At 32.0% G+C, this 19,690-nt stretch overlaps 2 protein-coding genes across 3 annotated transcripts in view; one reads left to right on the top strand and one right to left on the bottom strand.

Moving 5' to 3' along the window:
- The window catches only part of Sas10 (UTP3 small subunit processome component Sas10), a 43,969-nt gene extending 32,520 nt beyond the window's left edge, over window positions 1–11,449 (top strand). The window contains exons 3-16 of one of the 2 annotated variants that reach the window (XM_067288379.1): window positions 1,146–1,196; window positions 1,274–1,331; window positions 1,404–1,481; window positions 2,445–2,560; window positions 2,765–2,848; window positions 3,993–4,049; window positions 4,115–4,227; window positions 4,303–4,399; window positions 7,376–7,488; window positions 7,565–7,613; window positions 8,445–8,533; window positions 8,668–8,713; window positions 9,107–9,214; window positions 11,340–11,449. In XM_067288379.1, the coding sequence (XP_067144480.1) occupies window positions 1,146–1,196; window positions 1,274–1,331; window positions 1,404–1,481; window positions 2,445–2,560; window positions 2,765–2,848; window positions 3,993–4,049; window positions 4,115–4,227; window positions 4,303–4,399; window positions 7,376–7,488; window positions 7,565–7,613; window positions 8,445–8,533; window positions 8,668–8,713; window positions 9,107–9,214; window positions 11,340–11,429 (1,149 nt within the window). In that variant the 3' untranslated portion in view covers window positions 11,430–11,449. Of the gene's footprint in view, window positions 1–1,145; window positions 1,197–1,273; window positions 1,332–1,403; window positions 1,482–2,444; window positions 2,561–2,764; window positions 2,849–3,992; window positions 4,050–4,114; window positions 4,228–4,302; window positions 4,400–7,375; window positions 7,489–7,564; window positions 7,614–8,444; window positions 8,534–8,664; window positions 8,714–9,106; window positions 9,215–11,339 lie in introns of both variants that reach the window. The other variant, XM_067288378.1, reaches the window with a different exon arrangement.
- Vps13D (vacuolar protein sorting 13D) overlaps window positions 11,414–19,690 on the bottom strand; it is a 145,508-nt gene continuing 137,231 nt past the window's right edge. The window contains 6 exon segments of the mRNA XM_067288377.1: window positions 11,414–11,579; window positions 12,602–12,875; window positions 12,945–13,164; window positions 13,167–13,194; window positions 19,078–19,449; window positions 19,505–19,578. Of these exon segments, the coding sequence (XP_067144478.1) occupies window positions 11,490–11,579; window positions 12,602–12,875; window positions 12,945–13,164; window positions 13,167–13,194; window positions 19,078–19,449; window positions 19,505–19,578 (1,058 nt within the window). The 3' untranslated portion in view covers window positions 11,414–11,489.

Raw genomic sequence — 19,690 nt, 5'->3', positions numbered from 1 at the left:
TTCAGTTTCTTTCGTTAGATGAATGATGCATTAGGTATTTTTTTGTTTTGTTTATGTAAACTGATTAAAATATTTTTGTGTAGTGGTTTATATAGTGTATAACTAGATTACAGTTGAGTTGCTGGTTTTCCTCTGTAATAGGGGCCCCAGCTCGAGCATCCAAATGCCAAATTTTGCTTTGTTCTGATTGCCGTGAAAAATTTTTCAGGTTTTTTTTGTGATTTTGGGGCCCCCGTGGGCCTATCGTTTTCTAGGGGCCCGGTGCAGACCGCACCTACTGCACCCCCCTAGCTACGCCACTGGCTAGATGTGTGGTGCACGGGACTCCTATCACACAGAAACTAGGCATTCTGCTGTTTTTCCTGTAGCATACTTTTTGATTCAATTTCATGCTGAATGTCAAAATAAACAGACGACAGTTTTTATTGCCACTTTAATAAAAAATATCACTAAATGGCAATTTTGACACTATGCAGCAAGACCTAACTGTATCAAAAGCAGAAAGTCTTGTGATGTTATCCTCCTTACCAGTAACTGATATATAAATTAATTTGATGCTAGTTTTATCTACTGGTAATAAATACACAAGCTGAAGTCATTTCTGATCAGTATTACTATATAACAGATCAAATTAGAAGTATTATTTTCTGACTTGAAGACGGATATGTTTATTACAAAGTATGTCATGAATGCTCCACATTCAAATATTTCAACAATATACCAATGTACAAAGATTATTGGGGTGTTTGTCATAACTAAAATTTTGTAATATAACTTATCTAAAGTGTTACGTGTTACACAAGATGTTATCATTGAAATAACTTTATAGATCTCTGTATGCATAGAGTTTCCTCTTGCTATCATCTGTTCATCGCAACTACGAGATATCGTACTGTTTGTGGCAGTGGAGATGTAACGTACAAGCCACAAAAAATGAAGAAATGGACTGGCAGGCCTGACTAGTTGGTCATCACTGATATAGATTGTTTATTAATGTGTGTTACATATTACTATATAAATCACATATTATTTCTCTTTTTACTTTTGCTTATTTATGAGCATAATAATTTGTTTTCCTTATACCATAGCATTTTCTACTAGTTACAATATAGTATAAAATTAATATTTTTATATTTTATTGACAGTTGCTTTTAAAAGAAGAAGAATGTTTTACTCCAGAACATTTTGAAAATCAAGTAAGAGTTTAAATGTTTATTATTAATTCAAATATAAATAAATAAAATAACTATATTAAAAAAATTAATTTACTTAGGAGGAAGTTTTAGGTGTGCAAGATGATTCAGATTCTGAAGATAAAGATAGTGAAGATGGTAAATGTAGATAATGAAATAAGGAATATTAATATTTTTAATAATTATATAATATAATTGTTGTTATTCCAGATTTGCCAGATGTTAAGGCATGGGGAAAGAAGAAGTCAAAATATTATAATACAGATTATGTTGATAATGATTATTTAGGTAAATGAAATTTTATAATAATATAAATTTTCGGAATAAATTCTCGGACAATACGTAGCATAATTAGAAATTGAAAATTGATTTATTTAGATTAATAAAATATACATATACATATACAATACAGAATATACAAGTCAATATTCATAAGAATGTAATATTAAATGAAGATCATAAATATAAACATTTAAAAAATTATATTTTACAGAGAACAATTACTAAAGAAACAAAGTAATGAAATAACTTTCTATTAGTCTAGTCTATTGTCTAATAAAATGCAACGAATACGTAACGTGACAAAGTTTTAAGTAGGGCTGTTTAATAAATTTTTAATTTTTTTATTACAGTTAAAAGATCAATTAAAAAATAAATTAATAAAAAAAGAAGTCTGAGAAATATCTGTTGTTTTCTTACAACAGCATTACATAACTTTCATAAGTTTCTGAGAACACAAAATAAAATTATCTGATTGCAATAAAATTGTTTCTAAAGAAAATTTTTCCTATAAATTTTATATATAATATAAGAAAAACTGGTTAATTATAGAAATTAAGTTAGTAACTTTTAATGAATTATAAGTATTATTTATTGAAAACATTGTCTAGTATCAAGTTAAATTTCTGTTTGGTTAAATAGTATAATGCTACATGGGAGCTTTTAACTTTAACTTCAGAATATTAGGAAAATAAAATATTTTTCTAGTACTTACTGTTAATAGAAATTTTGAAAACATGATGGTTTACTGATTGTGCCTTCATTATTGACAAACAATGTGAAAAATTCTTTCCAAGATCAACATTGATATATTCTTAATTACAAAATAAACATTTAATTGATCTCTTGTCAGCTTTCATCTCTAAAAGAATAAATTTTCTGCACTTCCACTCTCTAGGAAATAATTAGGAAAATTATTAACATTTTTGAATGGAAATTTTAATTTTTGATTATAATACATTTACGTAATAGGCTATAAAGAAGGAGAAGATGAAATAGCACAAGCTGAAGAAAATGAAGTATTAGCTTTACAGAAAAGACTAGATGATGAAATAGAAGAAAGTGATTTTGGAATAGAATGGTTTGAAGTAAGTGTTTTTTTTTTCCTTCCTAATTTCGGCCATTCTATTAATCCATAAATTTTGAGTTCTTATTTGAAATTTATATTTTATGAAAGGAGTAATTCATAAAATATGAATTTCAAGTAAGAATTAAATATTTCATTAAAATACAATATTGTTTTGTAACCATTAAAAAGTGAATAATGTATTAATTTATAATTTTCTATTAAGAAAAAAGACCAAATTGAGAATCAAGAGAGTTTGGAAAAAATTGGAATTGATTTAGAAGCATTAAGTAAAGAAGAAAAACTTGAGGTACATTTTAAAAACTAATTAGGCTAATTTTTACTTGTCATAGTTAATTATTTTAAAATATTTTTGTAATATAAATTGAGAAATAAAAAATCAATATTACGGACATTCTTTGATAAAGTTTGTGTTTGGATTACTCTTTATTAAAAGTTAGTATTTATTTAGATTGAAGTGAAATATTATTACTTCTTGAATGATAATTTGCAAATATTAACAGCATTATAGTGTTACTGTAAAATAATATAAATTGAGGAAATATTTTATTAGTCAAAAGTTAACTAAACCGATGAAATACACATTTAAAAATGAGATCAACTTGTATATTGTTGTCAATATCTTGTTTTAAACATAACATTTTTATGTATTAATCTTATTGCACTTTTATTGTTTACATGCAAATTTAATGAAATTATTTAGATAACTATAGCAGTCCTCAGTTACATGAAATTGAGATTAGTAAGTAATTTGTGATTTTTTAAAATTTATTAAAAACAACTAGGGCCATCAAGAGCTTGTACAGGACCCAGGGGTAGAGTACGCCTCCTTTTTTCTTTTAGCAGGATCCTTTAATCTTTTGTTTTTTGAACAAATGAAATATTTAGAATGTTTCTTTATTAATAAAATGTAATCATAAAGATTTCATTTTCTGTTAGTAAAAATAATGTTAATTTTATAGGGATAGGAACTAGTAATGATTCTTAAGTTTTCTCTGGACTTAGGGGAGCTGGAAATTTTTCCCCATTAAATTAATGGCCCTGAAAACAGTGTATAAATTTTGATCTGTATATTTCAAAAATATAAGAAAAATATTGTTATTTTGCTTACAATTCAAACTTTAAACAGTATTATGATATATTTAAATTAATGCAGCTCAATCTCAGCAGGTAATATGTTAAAAAGAAAAACAAAAGCGCACTATATTTTATTAGTAATTCTATCTTTTTTGCTTTATTAGACCACTACAGAGGATTCAGATAGATCCATTGAAACATTATTCTAATGCTGAAGCAATATAGATAGTATAATTTATTTATAATAATATACATGCGCATGCATATGTGATGTGTGATTAGAAAAATGCAGACTAATTCTTAAGTGGGTTTAGTTTTTGATAAATTTCCTAAGTATAATATTATTTTATTTACAGTTTCTTCAGAAAAATTCTCCCGAGCTTTTTATTTTTGTAGAAGATTTTAAGTCGAGGGTAATTATTTTAATGGCTTATTTAAACTTAAAAATTTGACCAAATTATAATTGTTTGTTTTGTAGTTGGCAGAATTAACAGAAAAGCTAGAACCAGCTTGGATGTTGATTGAAGAGCATAAATTACCAGAAGGATGTTGGACAGATTATGTTGTTACTAAATACCAGACAATATTACAGTAAAAATTTTTTAATAATTTGATAATCATAATTTGAAAAAACTTCTTATTTAGAAAAATTCATTATTTAAATAGATATTGTACAAATATAAGTTTCTATATGATGATAAAAGCCAAGGGAGAACCAACGTGTAACCATCCTGTCATGTCACGACTTCATACCTATAAAAAGGTAAGATACAGCATCAATTTATTTAAAATGTAATTTGAAAATGCATTTTTGAATCTGTTTTTGCTAATAATAATGTCAATAAATACTTTTGAATTAAAATTAAGAGCGGTCTTGAATTAAAAGTGCTCATCATAACTATTTATTTTAATTTTTACAAATGGAAATGTCATGTAAATGACAAAATATTTCCACCCCCCAATTAACAGTATAAACCAGATGCATAAAATATACACTTTATTTTCTATATAATATATAAAAATACAAGGAAAAAAAGTAATAAGATAACAATAGGACAAGAATATTAAATACTAAGAATTATAAAGTATTTGTTTACAAATGCATTTAAAATGACTAAAATCTTCATGTAGTAAATTTTCAAAGTCTATTGTTTCATTGAGGAATTCTTAATTGTAGCCAATCTGACTGTGTTTTTCTGTATGCAAAATCTAAAAACTCAAATTTGCCTATTTTAATTTTGTAAGTATGTAATAGAAAGTAGTTATTGAACCAGGATTGATAAATAGGGTCAAGATCAAAATGCTTATGACGGGTAGAAAGAAGAATGTTTAGGAGGACTGAATCAAAAGCCTGGCTAATGTCTAAGTAAGCAACATAAATGGGGCATTAAGTTATTGATAATTACTGATAAGGTAGCAAGTAAATTAGTGGAAGTGGAGTGGTGACAGAGCCTAGTAGGGTAGAAGTTTCAAAGAAATGGCAGTGTATATTTTTTGGTAGACATGGTAATGGTAGACAAATTTTGAATATTTTGAGCATAGCAGGTGATATGGTAACAGGGCAGTATGAGTTTTTATCCATTTTTTGAAATGGCTTTTATAGAAGATGAATACTACTGTTTAGGAACAAAACTAAATCTGGCAAATTTTGTGAATAATCTGGATAATATGACTGCAGATGTATAGTCTGGACTAAAATTAGATACTTTTAAAAGTATCTATTGCATCAATTGCATTGGAAAAGGAATGGAGATGTCTGACTAACCCAGAAAGCACTCCCCTTATGCGTTGGACTACTTTACTAATCATTCACAGGGATTGAGGTACAGCAAGTCAACTAGAATCTGGTTGACATACATTACAGGTAGACAGGTTAAACAATGCCGACCAGTTACATGATGCACTTTTACTCCTCGTCAACGGTCAGTAAACCAGTCCAACACTTAAGGAAAGTGCCTTCCTGGGTTTGTCAGACTGTACACGTAAATATATTAAAACATATTAGTAAAATTAATACTTACTACACATTATTTTTAAATATGTTTCTGGCCGAAACATTTAGACATAATGAATAAAATTGGTTTGGATTAACAAGAGTATACTGTATTTGAAATAGGAAATACCAAGCAAAAATCTAATGACAGTTAACATTGAGGGAACATTGCTCGTATATACAAAAAATACCTTAATGTATGCTCCAATGTTTTCTGTTTTTACCTTGTGTGAAATATTTTTATCAGAGATTTTTTTAAAATGAAATTTAAAATAAGCAAATAAGAAAGTAAACAAAATTTCTGAAATTACAAATTACATGCAAAATAATCCACTAAATAATGTTTTATAATGCATTAATTAAATATTTTTTAAGTAAAAGTGACGACGATCAGAGATGCTATGAAACTTAAATTTTTATTTAAAAGTATTTTTTCATAAAGTGATTTAAATACCCATTCATGAAGTTGAGAAAATGCTATTGTTTTTGATGATTGCTCTTTAATATAAAATGCTTATAGTATAGTATAGTATAGTTGTGTAAAGATTATGGAGATGGTGTGTATAATGGAATACAATTGCATGGAGAACACACATCTTTTTAATTAAGATTTTTTTATGTTCAAAAGTGATTGAAAAATGGCTTATTTAAATTTGTTGACTCTTGTAGAGAATTTTTGTTGTAAGAACATAAACATCAAACAAAAATGAAAGAAAATCCAGAAACATGCCAAATTATGAAAATTCTTTATTGGAACAATTTATTAACATATTCCACATTCCAAATGCCAGAGTTATCTTTATCAACACACATAAAAATAAGCAGTTTTTAAAGGAAATTTTGAAACAAATAAATAAAATATCTACTAAAATTATAGAATAATGATAATAGTTTACAATAAATTTTCATTTTACTTAGCTTTCTTCTGTATTAAAAAATTATTGAAGAAACTGAAGAGAATTTAAACAACGATGATAAGTAGTCCTTAAAAGCATAAATTGCAAAATGATCTTAAATTTATTATATGGTCTTGCTTTACGTCAGCAGTATCAAATAAAACAAAATTCCACGTAAATTTGTGCCTTGCCTAGACACTTACAATTAACAGAATATGTGTAAATGATTAAGTAAGTGTTTTTATATACTGAACTTAATTTTATTATGAAGTCAGTGTGTGCATTAATAATCAGAATTATCTGTGTATCCAAGGATTAACTTAATCATTCACCATCCACGAAAACACATCTCTGCATATATGTCCCGCATAAAACAAGTACTACTGTACTTATTATTGAATCTTTTGGTTTATCATTGCTGAAATTTTAATTAATATTTAGAATACATATTTTAAGACTTGAAAATTTAATTAATTGTGTGTGTATATATATATATATATATAGTAGAGCATCGATTATCGGACCCCCGATTAACCGACCGCGTTCTAGTCGGCAAATTCAAATGTCCGCTAGTGATGTGGCGCTACAATATTTGGTTATGTCTTGCTACTTTAATATTATTTTTGTTAAATTTTTGCATGTTTTAGCTGGCAGCACTGGCTCGACCACGAAAGGGAGGCTAGTATTTAAACCAGGCCTAATACACTATACTAATAATGCATTTTTTCATACTTTTCGGTTATCCGACCAACCCCAGTCCCCAATTAAGTCGGATAATCGATGCTCTACTGTATATAATTTTGTTGATTTTATTTTTTATACACCTTTAAATACATATATACATTTTTAGATGTTAGAGAAATTAGATGCCGTCGAGAAACATTATTTACCCATCGTAGAACAACTTACGAAAGGAGTCGATATAAATTTAATAATAGAAAAAGAAGAATCGTCATCAAATAAGTAAGTTAATAATAATAGACTAAGTTTTATTTAGATGAAAATAAATTTTAAAATATCATATTATGAAATTTTTCAGAGATGAAAAAATGGAAGAAATAAAAACAATAAAAGAAATTAATACCGAGGTGAGAATTTCATCAGCTGTGATGATTGTGTTTATTGTTTCTTTCCAGTTTGATGATATGGAAATGTTTTTATTTCATTTTATGCTTACTTGATCTGAAATGAAACACTGAGGTGGATTTTGCCAATTTTCAGTTGCAGTTTTAGTAATGGATGTTGCAATAGTGTTTTTATTTTTTCATAAAGTGATTTAAATACCCATTCACAAAGTTGAGAAAATACCATTGTTTTTGATGATTGCTCTTTAATATAAAATTTGTATTTATGTGGACAATGTCCTTAATTGACAATTGTGTTGCACAAAGGACTTTAGAATGGAACAGTTTAATTGGGTCTTTCAACAATGAATAGCTTTATGCAAGTAACGTGAGAGGAAAATTACAGAATACCAAATTGTTGTTTCAAAATCTTAATCATTTAACTTCTCACCTGACACATGGACTTTGATGGCAGTTCATGAAGTGTTGCCTGATCAGATGTCAATAATTTCGTGTTATAAAACTGAAAGTATATCCGTAGCTTGTTAATTCTTTTAGTAGCTCTCTCAAAGACTTTTTAAACCATATTTGTTGTTGCATTAACTTTACGGAATTAAGTCGAGTCAAAACTGGAAAAGCTAGAACTAGTCCTTTATCATGACGAAAAATCAGTTTGATTTCGGCTGTAGTAGCAAGCCATTAGTATTTTGTTGAAATGCAGTTTCATAAGCTTTTGTTTGGCTGGTGCTTTCTGTAACTAACAAACTAATGATGTCATAGATTAATATGACAAGTCTTTTTTACAAAATATTCTGTGAATTTGTTTGATTTAATTTATTATCAATATTTATGTAGATACCAAGTGACGCGGAAGACGATTTTTGTTTAAAATCATCTGGTAGTGATGCTGATGAATCTGATTATCCAAATAATTCATTAACAAGGTACTATTTTATAGATAATTAAAAAAATGCTTATTGCATATCTGCATGTAGTACAACTATACTATACAATTTATATATATATCATAAGATTAAATTCTGTATTAATTTGAATATTTAATCAATTATTTCAGTAGTAATAACAACAACAACACTGAAGAAAAGAGAAGTATCACATATGAAGTAAGTAAAATTTGTGTGTGAAAAGAATATTTTATAGCTTTATTTTTAGTTGTTCTGATAAATATGAGAGAATGAAAAGCTGTAATTTATATTATATTTAAGATGTATCAATTTACAATAAAAAAATATTCCATGATTATCAATTCAATCATAATTATTTAAAAAGACAAGAAACAGCTTACTTTATAAAATGCTATGAGCCAAAATGGAATTTGTGATGAGATGAAAAAGAAAAATAATTTGAATCTGTACTTGAACTTTCAAAAAGATGATTTTAATTTTAAAAAATCATGTTAAGCATTCATTCTTTATAGTTAAAATATTCGTCTTTTTTCTTTCTCAAGAATAAAAAATGGAATAATAATAATAATTATTGAAAAAATATAATTCCAGATTGCCAAGAATAAAGGGTTGACACCACACAGGAAAAAAGAAGTAAGAAATCCCAGAGTGAGGCATCGCAAGAAATACGAAAGAGCAAAAGTTAAAAGAAAAGGACAGGTAATTATTGTTTCAATTTTACAACTTGCAACACAGGAAAACAATGCCTATATTACAAAAAAATTCCCCCTCGAAAAACTAAATAGGTTTCCTCCCTATTTTCCAGGCCCAAGAGGCAGAAAGTTATATTTTCCTTAGTTTAATACAGGATGTTTGGAAAGTCACTGTGCACTTTTAATGAATATGTTTTTTCAATTAATTCTTTGAAGAAAATTTTTATGTTGGGCTGAATCATAAGTAATGTCATTTTAATATAAATAAGATCTATTAGAAATGTTTTTGAATCAAAAATTTGTTTATCCTTATGAACCTTTGGGTGACTTCTTCTGAATTAAAACTTAGAGAACTTTTTCCATTAAAGAGATCAGATTAAGCTCTTTCAATTTTTGTTGGGTGACAAAACCATGCCCATCCTATTTGTCAAATTTGGATTGAACAAAAATGCAGTATTCCCCTTATATCCCACCACACAGCAATAAAATTGGGGATGAAGATTACTCTCTTGTTCTGGAGTGAGAGCGGTTAGATCCAAAGGCTACTATCTTTTAAAAATGATATTAGTGTATAATGCTCACTTCTCAGTCGCCTAATAAGAGTGAAACACATGATTCTGCTCAGTAAAGTCAGTGTAACTGTCTAAGTATGTGATAGGGGATATACGTTCCACTAACTCAAAACTAAGCCAGAAGGTCCTCCAGAGTGAGATGTGACTAAGGTTGAAATCTTCATCCTTAAGTTTTTTGAACCAATGCCGGCATTGACATTGACATTAAGGCTATATTTAATGGGTATAGCAGTAAAATATTTTTTAAATTGTAGTACCAATGAAAGTATGTATTTATGAGCTTATTGTAAGTTGGAAAGTTTAATATATTAGAGGGGTTGCGGCTGAAGTTTTCGACGCAAAAACGTGTACGTCGGACGTTCGGGGCCGCCGTCCCGTAAGCCTGGAAGTTTCCACCGACGTTCCACAACCTCGCTATTAAGTGCTATCAAATAAGGTAGGAATTTTTTTTCTAAGCCTAATGACTCGGGTTTCCCAAACATGCTCCTTGGGAGGCTAAATCTGGGTGCTGGCCGACGTCTTGCAATGACTGTAGTATTAGGACAGGCATTATCTTGTTGGAAGATACCATTCTGTCCATATAATAGTAAGTAGTCATTGGGACTGAGCTGGTGGTTGTTGAAGACAATCTTATAACTTGCCTCCAAACCATGACACTAGGGGTTGGTCCTTTCTCCAAAATGCTAGCAGCAAGTCCCAATTTTGTCTGGGACAAAATGAAAATTGTCAGCATGTCCAGTTGTTGGCAGTGAAATAGCACAGGGGTGCAACCCTATCATTTGATCTACGACGAGCCTTATTGCACTTACATAGTGAAAATGCTGGTGGGCATCAGTGTTATACATATACTTGCAGGCAGAAAACCAAACTATAAAAATTAATGAGTTGTACATAATCTAAATAGCAGAAGTCAAAAAATTAATATCCATCATCCTTTTAAGTTTAAAATGTTCTTCAGACAATTCAATCTAAAATTTTGTTAGAAGACTAGAAATGAATACAGGGTGGGCCAACGAAAACGAAATGGCAGAGTGTTTGTGTTCGTCCAAGCAAATCGCTCGGACAGGTCAATTTTATTCTCGAGGGGACATCTTTTGCAATTCTGAATACAACTAAAATTTTTTGTTGTCTGTCTGTTGTATTCAGAATCGCAAAAGATGTCCCCTCAAGAATAAAATCGACCTGTCTGAGCGATTTGCTTGGCCCACCCTGAATAGTTTTTAACATGTTTTTTATTTTTTAGAACAACAAAAATTTAGCAACAGTACAGTAATATCAATAATGCAACTTTTGAAACAGGATTTTTAACCTCAGCCATTTTCTGTATCAAATGCTTGTTTTATGCTATAAATGATGGAGTGGGGAAGGCGAGTGACAAACATGTTGGGTACTTACATTTTGCATTATTTGTCAATAACTGTGCCTTTTAATTAATGCTGATTGTTGGTAGGTTTGTCAAGAAGGCCATCAGTCACATGTTCAAGAAAATCTTGTACTTCGTTGGTTTTTATAATAATGTCTCTTACTTGACCTTCAATGCTGTTATTTTTTTCTTTTCAGTTTCGGGAACCAATGAAAGAATTGCAAAGATACGGAGGAGAAATATCTGGTATTCGTGCTGGAGTTTGTAAAAGTATCAAATTGAAATAAATTTTATTCTTTTGTACAAATTGTTTCTATACACATTTCAACACAACAGAATTCTAATAATCAATCATCTAATTCTTCTATTTCGTCTTCCGGTAAAGTATAAAATCGCTCTTCGTGAAGCTCTTTGACGTAATTTATTTCTTCTACTACCTGTAAAACATTTCCAATAAAAATGTAACATTAATTTTGAAATGTACAGTAAGACCCCGATTCGATATAAAAAGCCTAAAAAGCTCTAAATTACAATTATTCCCAACGAATGCCACAATACTATCTACTAATCAGCAAAAGGTGGCAGTTTGTCGTAACACTGCACTTCCCTCATGTTTGTTTTGTCAAATTTGAACCATAAATGACAAACATCGTTTGTTTGCATTTTGTGTGAAGGTATCCAAGAATTTTCAACGAGAGGAGAGATACAGCAGGTTTCTGGTGAGAGTTCCTTACCAACAATGACCTTCAAGAACATCTCTACCAAAATCTCTTTTACTAACTGAAATTGTTGATCCAGATTTTGAAAGGAGTGCAAAAACAAAATGAGGCATTTTGGATGCAATCTTCTATCGACGTTTGCTTAAGGAAAGAAAAACAGTGACAAATGAAACTACATGACTTTAGATTTCTGTGTACAAATTAATATAAAAACAAGACTGATTCACTTTATATTAAATTTAATACATTTCTGAAATGTACTAATATTTTAATAAATTATTATACTAACCAGGTAGTTTTTCATTTACAGTCACTGCCAGCTATGGTAAAATGTTCAGTTCCCTTTTGTGCACGGACATGCGCAATGAATGATCTAACGGAACATTAGGCTTAGGAGTTACCTAAGTGTTATGTTGGAAATTTCTTGCTGACAGAGTTTAGGCTTAAGTTATAAGCCTGATTTCCAAAGTTTGAATTGAATTGAATTGAATGGATAGACAACACTAGGTAACAAAAGTAAAGTAATGTTCTAAGTCATTGCACGTGCATGTGGAAAATGGACAAAAGTCCTAACATTAGCATGCTTCGTGGTAGTGGTAAAGTGCTTATAACTTGAAATTATAGTAACATTTGTTTATTTTTGGTCACGTGGTCCCCTTTCCCTATTTACTCTGTTAAAATGACCTCGTTTAGCAGGGTCTTACTGTATTTTCTTTTTGTGAATCTTGATTAATGCTTACCGTGTATGCCAACGTTTGTGTATCGCAGCGAAATTGAGGTCTCTTTCCGGGTTGATCGGCCAAACTCGGCGTTCCCGCCTTTAACGTTAGCTGTACGTAGTGCCTAATTTCGCCCACGGTCGGCCGAAGATAAGCACATTCTAATAAATTCTCTAGCGACACTAAAAGAATCTGATCGGTGGACGTCGAACTCCTATTGACGATGATTATGTGCGCGTCGGTCAGTAGCAGCTCCATTCCTTCCGCCCTCCTCAGACAGTGATACGATACGAATCTGGAAGAAATACGTTAATGCCGGATTCCCGAACCACGCTAAAAGAAACGTTCGACGTATCCGTCTTACCTTTCGTGATGATTGCTACTGACTGCGAAGAAAATCTGCTGACCTCTAGCCTGGTCGGCATTATAAGGAGGCAGGAGACCGCCCGGTCCGAAACAGACCCTGGGCAGGCGACACCTCTCGGGTTGGGTGTGAGAATTTCTACGACTGGTGTCTCGGACGGCGCTGGCCGCGCCCGTGGCCAGATCCAGAAATCCGGCAGCCGGTTTGGCTACCGTTCCACCAGACCTTTTCCCAATCCCGAGAAAAAGCCCTGCAAGCAAAGTTAAACTTGGTATTTTTCTCGTGGACAGTTTTAAAATATAAAGCAATGTTAGTTACTAAAATAAAAAAAATGATTAGTTTATCAGACAGAAGCAAACTTCAAGTATTATTTCATTTTTCTGTATGTCTTTTTACAAGAAAAAATTAGTTTAGGTCCTTGACATCGAGTGGCATTTAATGCTGAAAAATTAATTTAGAAGCATTCGAAATACAGGGTACCAGTATAACAAGAGTTCAATGAAAAATGCACTCAAACTTTTGAATGAAATACATTACGTGATATTGTAAAATTCACAACTGTTTGTTGCTTCCGTGCACTTCTCAGATTCTACGATTAATAAATAAAGGTTATATCGAGTCGAACAGAAAGTTTTTGCATATTTTTTGTCATAATTAAATCATACAACTAAGAGGAAGACCCGAAAAAGGCTAAGGTAAAAAAGGAACTTATCGCGTGGTAAATCTGGCGGCCGTGTTTTGGACGTCGAAGTCAACGGTGTTCGACCAGTAAATGCAATTTTAATTTTATTTACTGTTTTTGTATTTAAACAGGCAATAAAACACAATTGTGTTATTTTTACCTTAAATTAAAGTTTATTGTTTAGGGTTTGGGAATGGATTAATTCACTTTCCATTATTTTTAATGGGGGAAAAAAATTGCTTTGGACTTCAAATTCATTACCACGAGGCCATTTAAGTTTTTAAAACAAAGATGAGGTTAAATTGCGAAGCATTGGAATTAAAAACATCAAACAGCCGAAATGTTAATTTTCAAACTACATAAAAAGCGATTATTTTGGACTATCTCTGCAATTTTTGTTAGTGCCGTAAGTCCGTCACAATCGTAAAGAAATGAGAGGAGCTTGCAGAAACAGTTATGATGTTGTCCGCTGCAGAGGGACTTTAATATTTAATCAAACATCTACGGTGTGATTATAAAATAATTCTAGGTTATTATTGGAAGAAATACCATTTGATTCACAAAATGTGAATTTTTTGTTTATCTTCCACCCTTGTTTACTCGGAGTAAATAAGGGTGGAAGATAAATCTGATTATTGAGGTTACTTATTTAATATAACAGTGGCTGTAGTTGTAAGCATGCACACTTTCAAACATTTTCTTATATATTGTATTTCCTCAATTGTTTCCCACACTTTTAACTAAACTTCTGGGGTTTGTGTGGCAATATCTTACCTGTCACTATATTATCTAGCATTAGATGGCACTTTCTATTCTAACGTTCACTGGAAAGTTTATGGCAATTTTCCCACATGAGTTCATAAGTTGAAAGCTTATCAACCAAAGGATTATTAGGAAAATTCAAATCGGAGAGTAAGTTTGAACCCAACGTCAGAATCGGGATCTTGACTACTTATGGCATTGAAACAGACACGAATGACAACGTAACCAAATTGGGTTAACTAACATCTGAAATAATTACTGTTTATATTGTCTGCATTTGTGGATTCGGCTACAAATATTTTTGATACTTTAGTTTTGAAAATGTACGAGTAGTTATTTCAAGTTTTACCCACTTGTATTCCCAGGATTTAATCAATCGTAAGGATATATACTGACATACCATACGAGATCTGTTCAAAAAATACGCAGACTGACGTCATAAAACAAAATGTACTTTATGTAGAATGTACTTTATGTCTGGGTTCCCTTCAAAGTACTCTCCTTCCCAACGCACACACTTATCCCAATGGTGTTTCCACTTGTTGAAACAAGTCCTGGTATGCTTTTGTAATGTCCTTCAGCACCTTCGTCGCATTTGCCTTAATCTCGGGAATCCTCTAAAGGGTCTTTTGAGTTTGGGAACAATAAAAGTCACAAGGAGCAAGATCAGGTGAGTGGGGGTGGGGGAAGAACAGTGATCGAGTGTTTGGCCAAAAACTCACGAGTTCTGAGGGCTGAATGGGCTGGAGCATTGTCGTGATGGAGAAACCGGTCGCCACTCCTCCACATTTCTGGCCTTTTGCGACGGATGGCATCCCTCAGACGTTTCAGAACATCAATGTAGTAAGTCTGGTTCACTGTGGAGCCTTGGGGAGGTACTCGTGATGAACAACACACTCAGCATCAAAGAAAACTGTCGGCATCACCTTGACATTGGATCGAACTTGGCGAGCTTTTTTGAGTCTGGGGGACGTTTCACCCACCCACTGGGACGATTGGACCTTCGTTTCCAAGTTTAACACAAATTTCACAGCAAGTCGTTGCTCCTTCATGTCATTCATTCTGAAATCCGACAAACGAAAAAAAATCGCACTTCACTAAAGTCCGCGTAGCTAATCAACAAATAAAGATATCTGTAATCGGGAAATGGCTTTATCACCAAAAGATCTGTACAAATCTAGCGACACCAATCGGATTCCCCCGGAACCAACTGGAGCCGTGCAATTCAAACAGTCCGCGTATTTTTTGAACAGACCTCGTATTTCTTAAGTGGACACATTTGAACAAAATGTCAAATTATTGGAGTACATAGGTGTGCACTGTTGAAATTCCTAAAGAATGTATCATGATCGGCGAAGCAACGTGACATTTAATATGTTTTAAGTGTTTCGGTCATGATACCAATTTAAATTGTTTTATCCTGTAAAAATAGCACTGACTCAGAATTAAAAGCAGTCATGAATCAATAGAGGATGATCACTGGAGACAAACTCACAAAATTATTTCTTCATTTCTTGCCAAAACTGGTTTGTCTGTGGTCTCTTTGCACCATTATTCACAATAACTTGAAAATGCAATGCATGCAATAGTTTACTCGGAACAATGTGAAGAATATACACTCGTCGACACTGCAAATAATAACTAATCACTCGGGTAACATTGGCTATCAAATCGTATCTGGGTCGATCTTGGTGAAGAGGGCAATTTCATTTCTCTTGAATCTGTCAAGAAGGAAAAGCATGGCACATTGTTCTTGTTAAACTTGTAATCCCTGGGAATGATTTATTTTTGCCACCGTAAAAAGCTTTTGGAGCAAAGCCACGACGGACTGCTCGTGCATTATCACATTAATTGTTCATACATACAAATTTAGGAACACCGATAATTTTTCCCTGCCTTAGACACTATCTTGTAGAACCTAACGGATCTACTAAAACACCATCTTCTAGAACAAGGGTGTCCAAACTTTTTGCCGCACGGGCCGGATTGGGATTTAAATACATTTGCGGCGGGCCACGTGAATACGTGAATTTAAAAAATCTCATTACGACTAAGGCAGCATTGAATTTTATTTTTTAGTTAATTACAGATACACCAATACTAAACAAACAAGGCTAAATTATACATAATTAGAAAATGATTTCATGCAACTTTTAATGGGAATAATGGAACTGTAAAGAAATTTTTCAGCAAAAAATAAAGTTGGGGTTAAAATCTGAAACACCAATTATAAGCAATGATCATCCTATACTTTGATTTCAGATACTTCATCCTGGAAAAAGTTTGTTCGCACATATAGGTAGTCCCAAACATAGAAATAAGTTTACAAGCAAATTGCTTTAAATTTGGAAACTCTTTTGCAATCAAAACTTTGTAAAAATCGACCAAGTTTCCTTCCTTGTATTTATCCTTTATTTGATCGTTAGCTTGAAGATCAATAATTTCCATTTGATCGTTAGCTTGAAGATCAATAATTTCCATTTGAAACTGACTTGAAACAGCCGAATTTCCTCTGAATTCGTGTCAGGATCAGAAAATTGCTTTAGAAATTCTTGTTTTAAATCTGCAATGACTTTTATTGCAAATTGTTCATCAGTTTCTGTATTCAATTCTTCACAACATGGGAAAATTACATTCATTCATCTGACTTTCGAGCAATATCGGCTTTGCACCGAATGCTTTGATTTGCACGAATAAATCACAAATTAAGTTGGTTTTACCTTGGAGCTTTAAGTTCGAGTTATTCATGCGTATCACAACATCTGCAAAAAACGTCAACTTCCAGAGCCACTCGGCATCGGATAAAAGTGGTTCGGGGTGATTTTTCTCTACAAGAAATAAATTAATTTCATTTCTAAGCTTAAAGAACTGCAGTAGCACTTTTCCACAACTAAGCCATCAAACTGCAGTATAATATGACAGGACGACGGACACCGATTCAATTTGTTCGAGAAAAGATCAAAATTGGCGATGATCGAGTGCGTGTGATCGAATAAAATTTACGACAGAAACGACTGGTTTCAAAATGCAGCTCGTAGTGCTTGTTGATGGATAATACAGTGCAGAAAAATTGGTATTGATGCTCCTGCACCTTCACAAGCTTTTCTAATTTGCCCAACCACACCAATGTTTGCACCAGACATGTTTCTTCCACCATCAATTGTCACACCTTGGAGTCGGTTCCAGTCCAAGTTATACGTTGTCAGCGTTTTTTGTACTTGAAGATATCTTCTCCAGTTGTAGTGCTGTGCATGCTGTTAACAAAGGCTAGTTCTTGTGTGACATTAAGTTTGTCGTCAACTCCACAAACAAAAACTAAAAGTTGTGAGGTGTTACTAACGTCAGTTGATTCATCCATTGCGAGAGAATACCGAGTGAAACGCTGTGCTTTACCAGTAATCTGGTAGAGAACATTGTTTCCAATATCGTCAATTCGACAAGCAACAGTATTATGGGAAAGACTGATCGTTTTGAAAAGTTTCAACTTTTCTGGGTACAACTCACCAACAGCTTCCATCATACACTCTTTAACGATGTTTCCATCCATAAAGGGTTTTCCTTCTTTTGCCAACAAATAAGCTAATTTCATATCATTTTCCGAGTTTGCCTTCCTAAATAAATTTTGCCGAGTACTACACAAACTACGACGCATTGTTTCAAATTTTTCAGTATGTTGCTTGTCCTTAAATTGTGAGTAGGTTAAAGCATGTTTTGTTTCATAATGTCGACGTAAATTATATTCCTTCATTACAGCAACATGTCATTGCAAATTACACATACAGCTTTGTACAATCGCAGTCAAAGAGTGGCAAAGAAGTATTTTACTTCCCATTCTTCATTAAAAACGCAGCACTCGGAAAGAACAAAATGAAAAGTTGATGACATGTTTAAACCTTGAAAAATAATATTAAACTTCAAAATAATTAATTTGTAATACATTAAACATGAATTTACACATACTAATTTACAAATGAGTCGTGCACAACAGAACAGAAGGCAATCCCGAGGGCAACTACAGAGATGCCACATACAATGCTCTCGATTCTGTTTCCTCCTCTACTCACTAATACAAAGACAGTCCACGGAATCTGTGTATTCACGTACCTTCACACCAATTCAGTAGTTACCAAACAATAGCCTAAAACAATATTTTTACAACTAAACTTAAAAATGAAAAAATATATACATAAAATTTTACTTATTATTTTTAAAAATTCAAAATCTTTTTTTTAAAATCAAATATGATTTTTGTATTTTTTTCAATTGTCGATATACATTTTTGAAAATCAAACTGGTTCGCACGAAAAAATTGGTATTTTTCAAAAACCTTCGCGGGTCGGATAAAATCACCTGTCGTGCAGGGTCTGGCCCATGGGCCATAGTTTGGACACCTCTGTTCTAGAACCTAACCTATCTTGCAGAATCAAACAAGAAATACTCTCATATTTCAAGGAAATGTAAATGCAGAATGCATTTCAATTTTTGGTAGTATTATTAGAATTTTTAACGAATGTACTGCACATAGTGACATTACTCAAATCAAAATTTTTGAATAACTTTTTGCATAGTGATAATTTAAATTTTGAATCTCGAGAGAATTATTATTTTTCAACATTTCTCTGGATTTATTACACAATATTGTTTTAATATGAATATAACTTTTTATTTTTTTACTTAAAAAAGTTGTACCTGAACACCTTCCGTCGAAGCTCCTTCGTACGTTTGCGTAATTAGACTAGTGACTCCTCCAAATAAACCGTATCCAAATCCTTTCAGTCCTGCGACCAAATGATCGCTTCCCGCATTACCGTCGTATTTAATCCTTTTTCTAATCTCTTGATGGTGATTATCCATGGCCACGAGACCCAAACTGTCGGACAGGGATCCGGTCATTTTGGCTGCGGAATCGGATAATCCGTGGGCAACGTTCTTTATCAGACCTCTCACGTCTCCCTCGTTCAAGAGGTCGTTCACTCCGTCGGACACGTCGTACAGCAGACCGAGGGGATTGCCGAGGAAGTCGACGGCACCCAAGATTTTTGCAGCTTGGCTTTTTAACTCCTGCGAATAGGTATTTTAGCATCAAACTATTTAAATTTCGGTATAATTTACCTACCTCTTTATAATGTTCAATAATACTATCAACTAAAAATTGAGCTGTTTCAAAAGGATGAACTCTTATGAATGGATCTGTAATAATATATATATAAATGCTGTAAATGTTATAATAATTTTATATAAATTTTACATTCAAGAATCCCTGTTATATTTTGGTTCTACTATAAATTGCTTTTAATTTTTC

The sequence above is a fragment of the Centruroides vittatus genome, unplaced genomic scaffold (genome assembly GCF_030686945.1).
Source record: "Centruroides vittatus isolate TY-2023 unplaced genomic scaffold, ASM3068694v2 scaffold_861, whole genome shotgun sequence".
NCBI lineage: Eukaryota > Metazoa > Arthropoda > Arachnida > Scorpiones > Buthidae > Centruroides > Centruroides vittatus.
The sequence above is the reverse complement of the archived record's forward strand: the minus strand, read 5'-3'. Positions and strand labels throughout refer to the sequence as shown.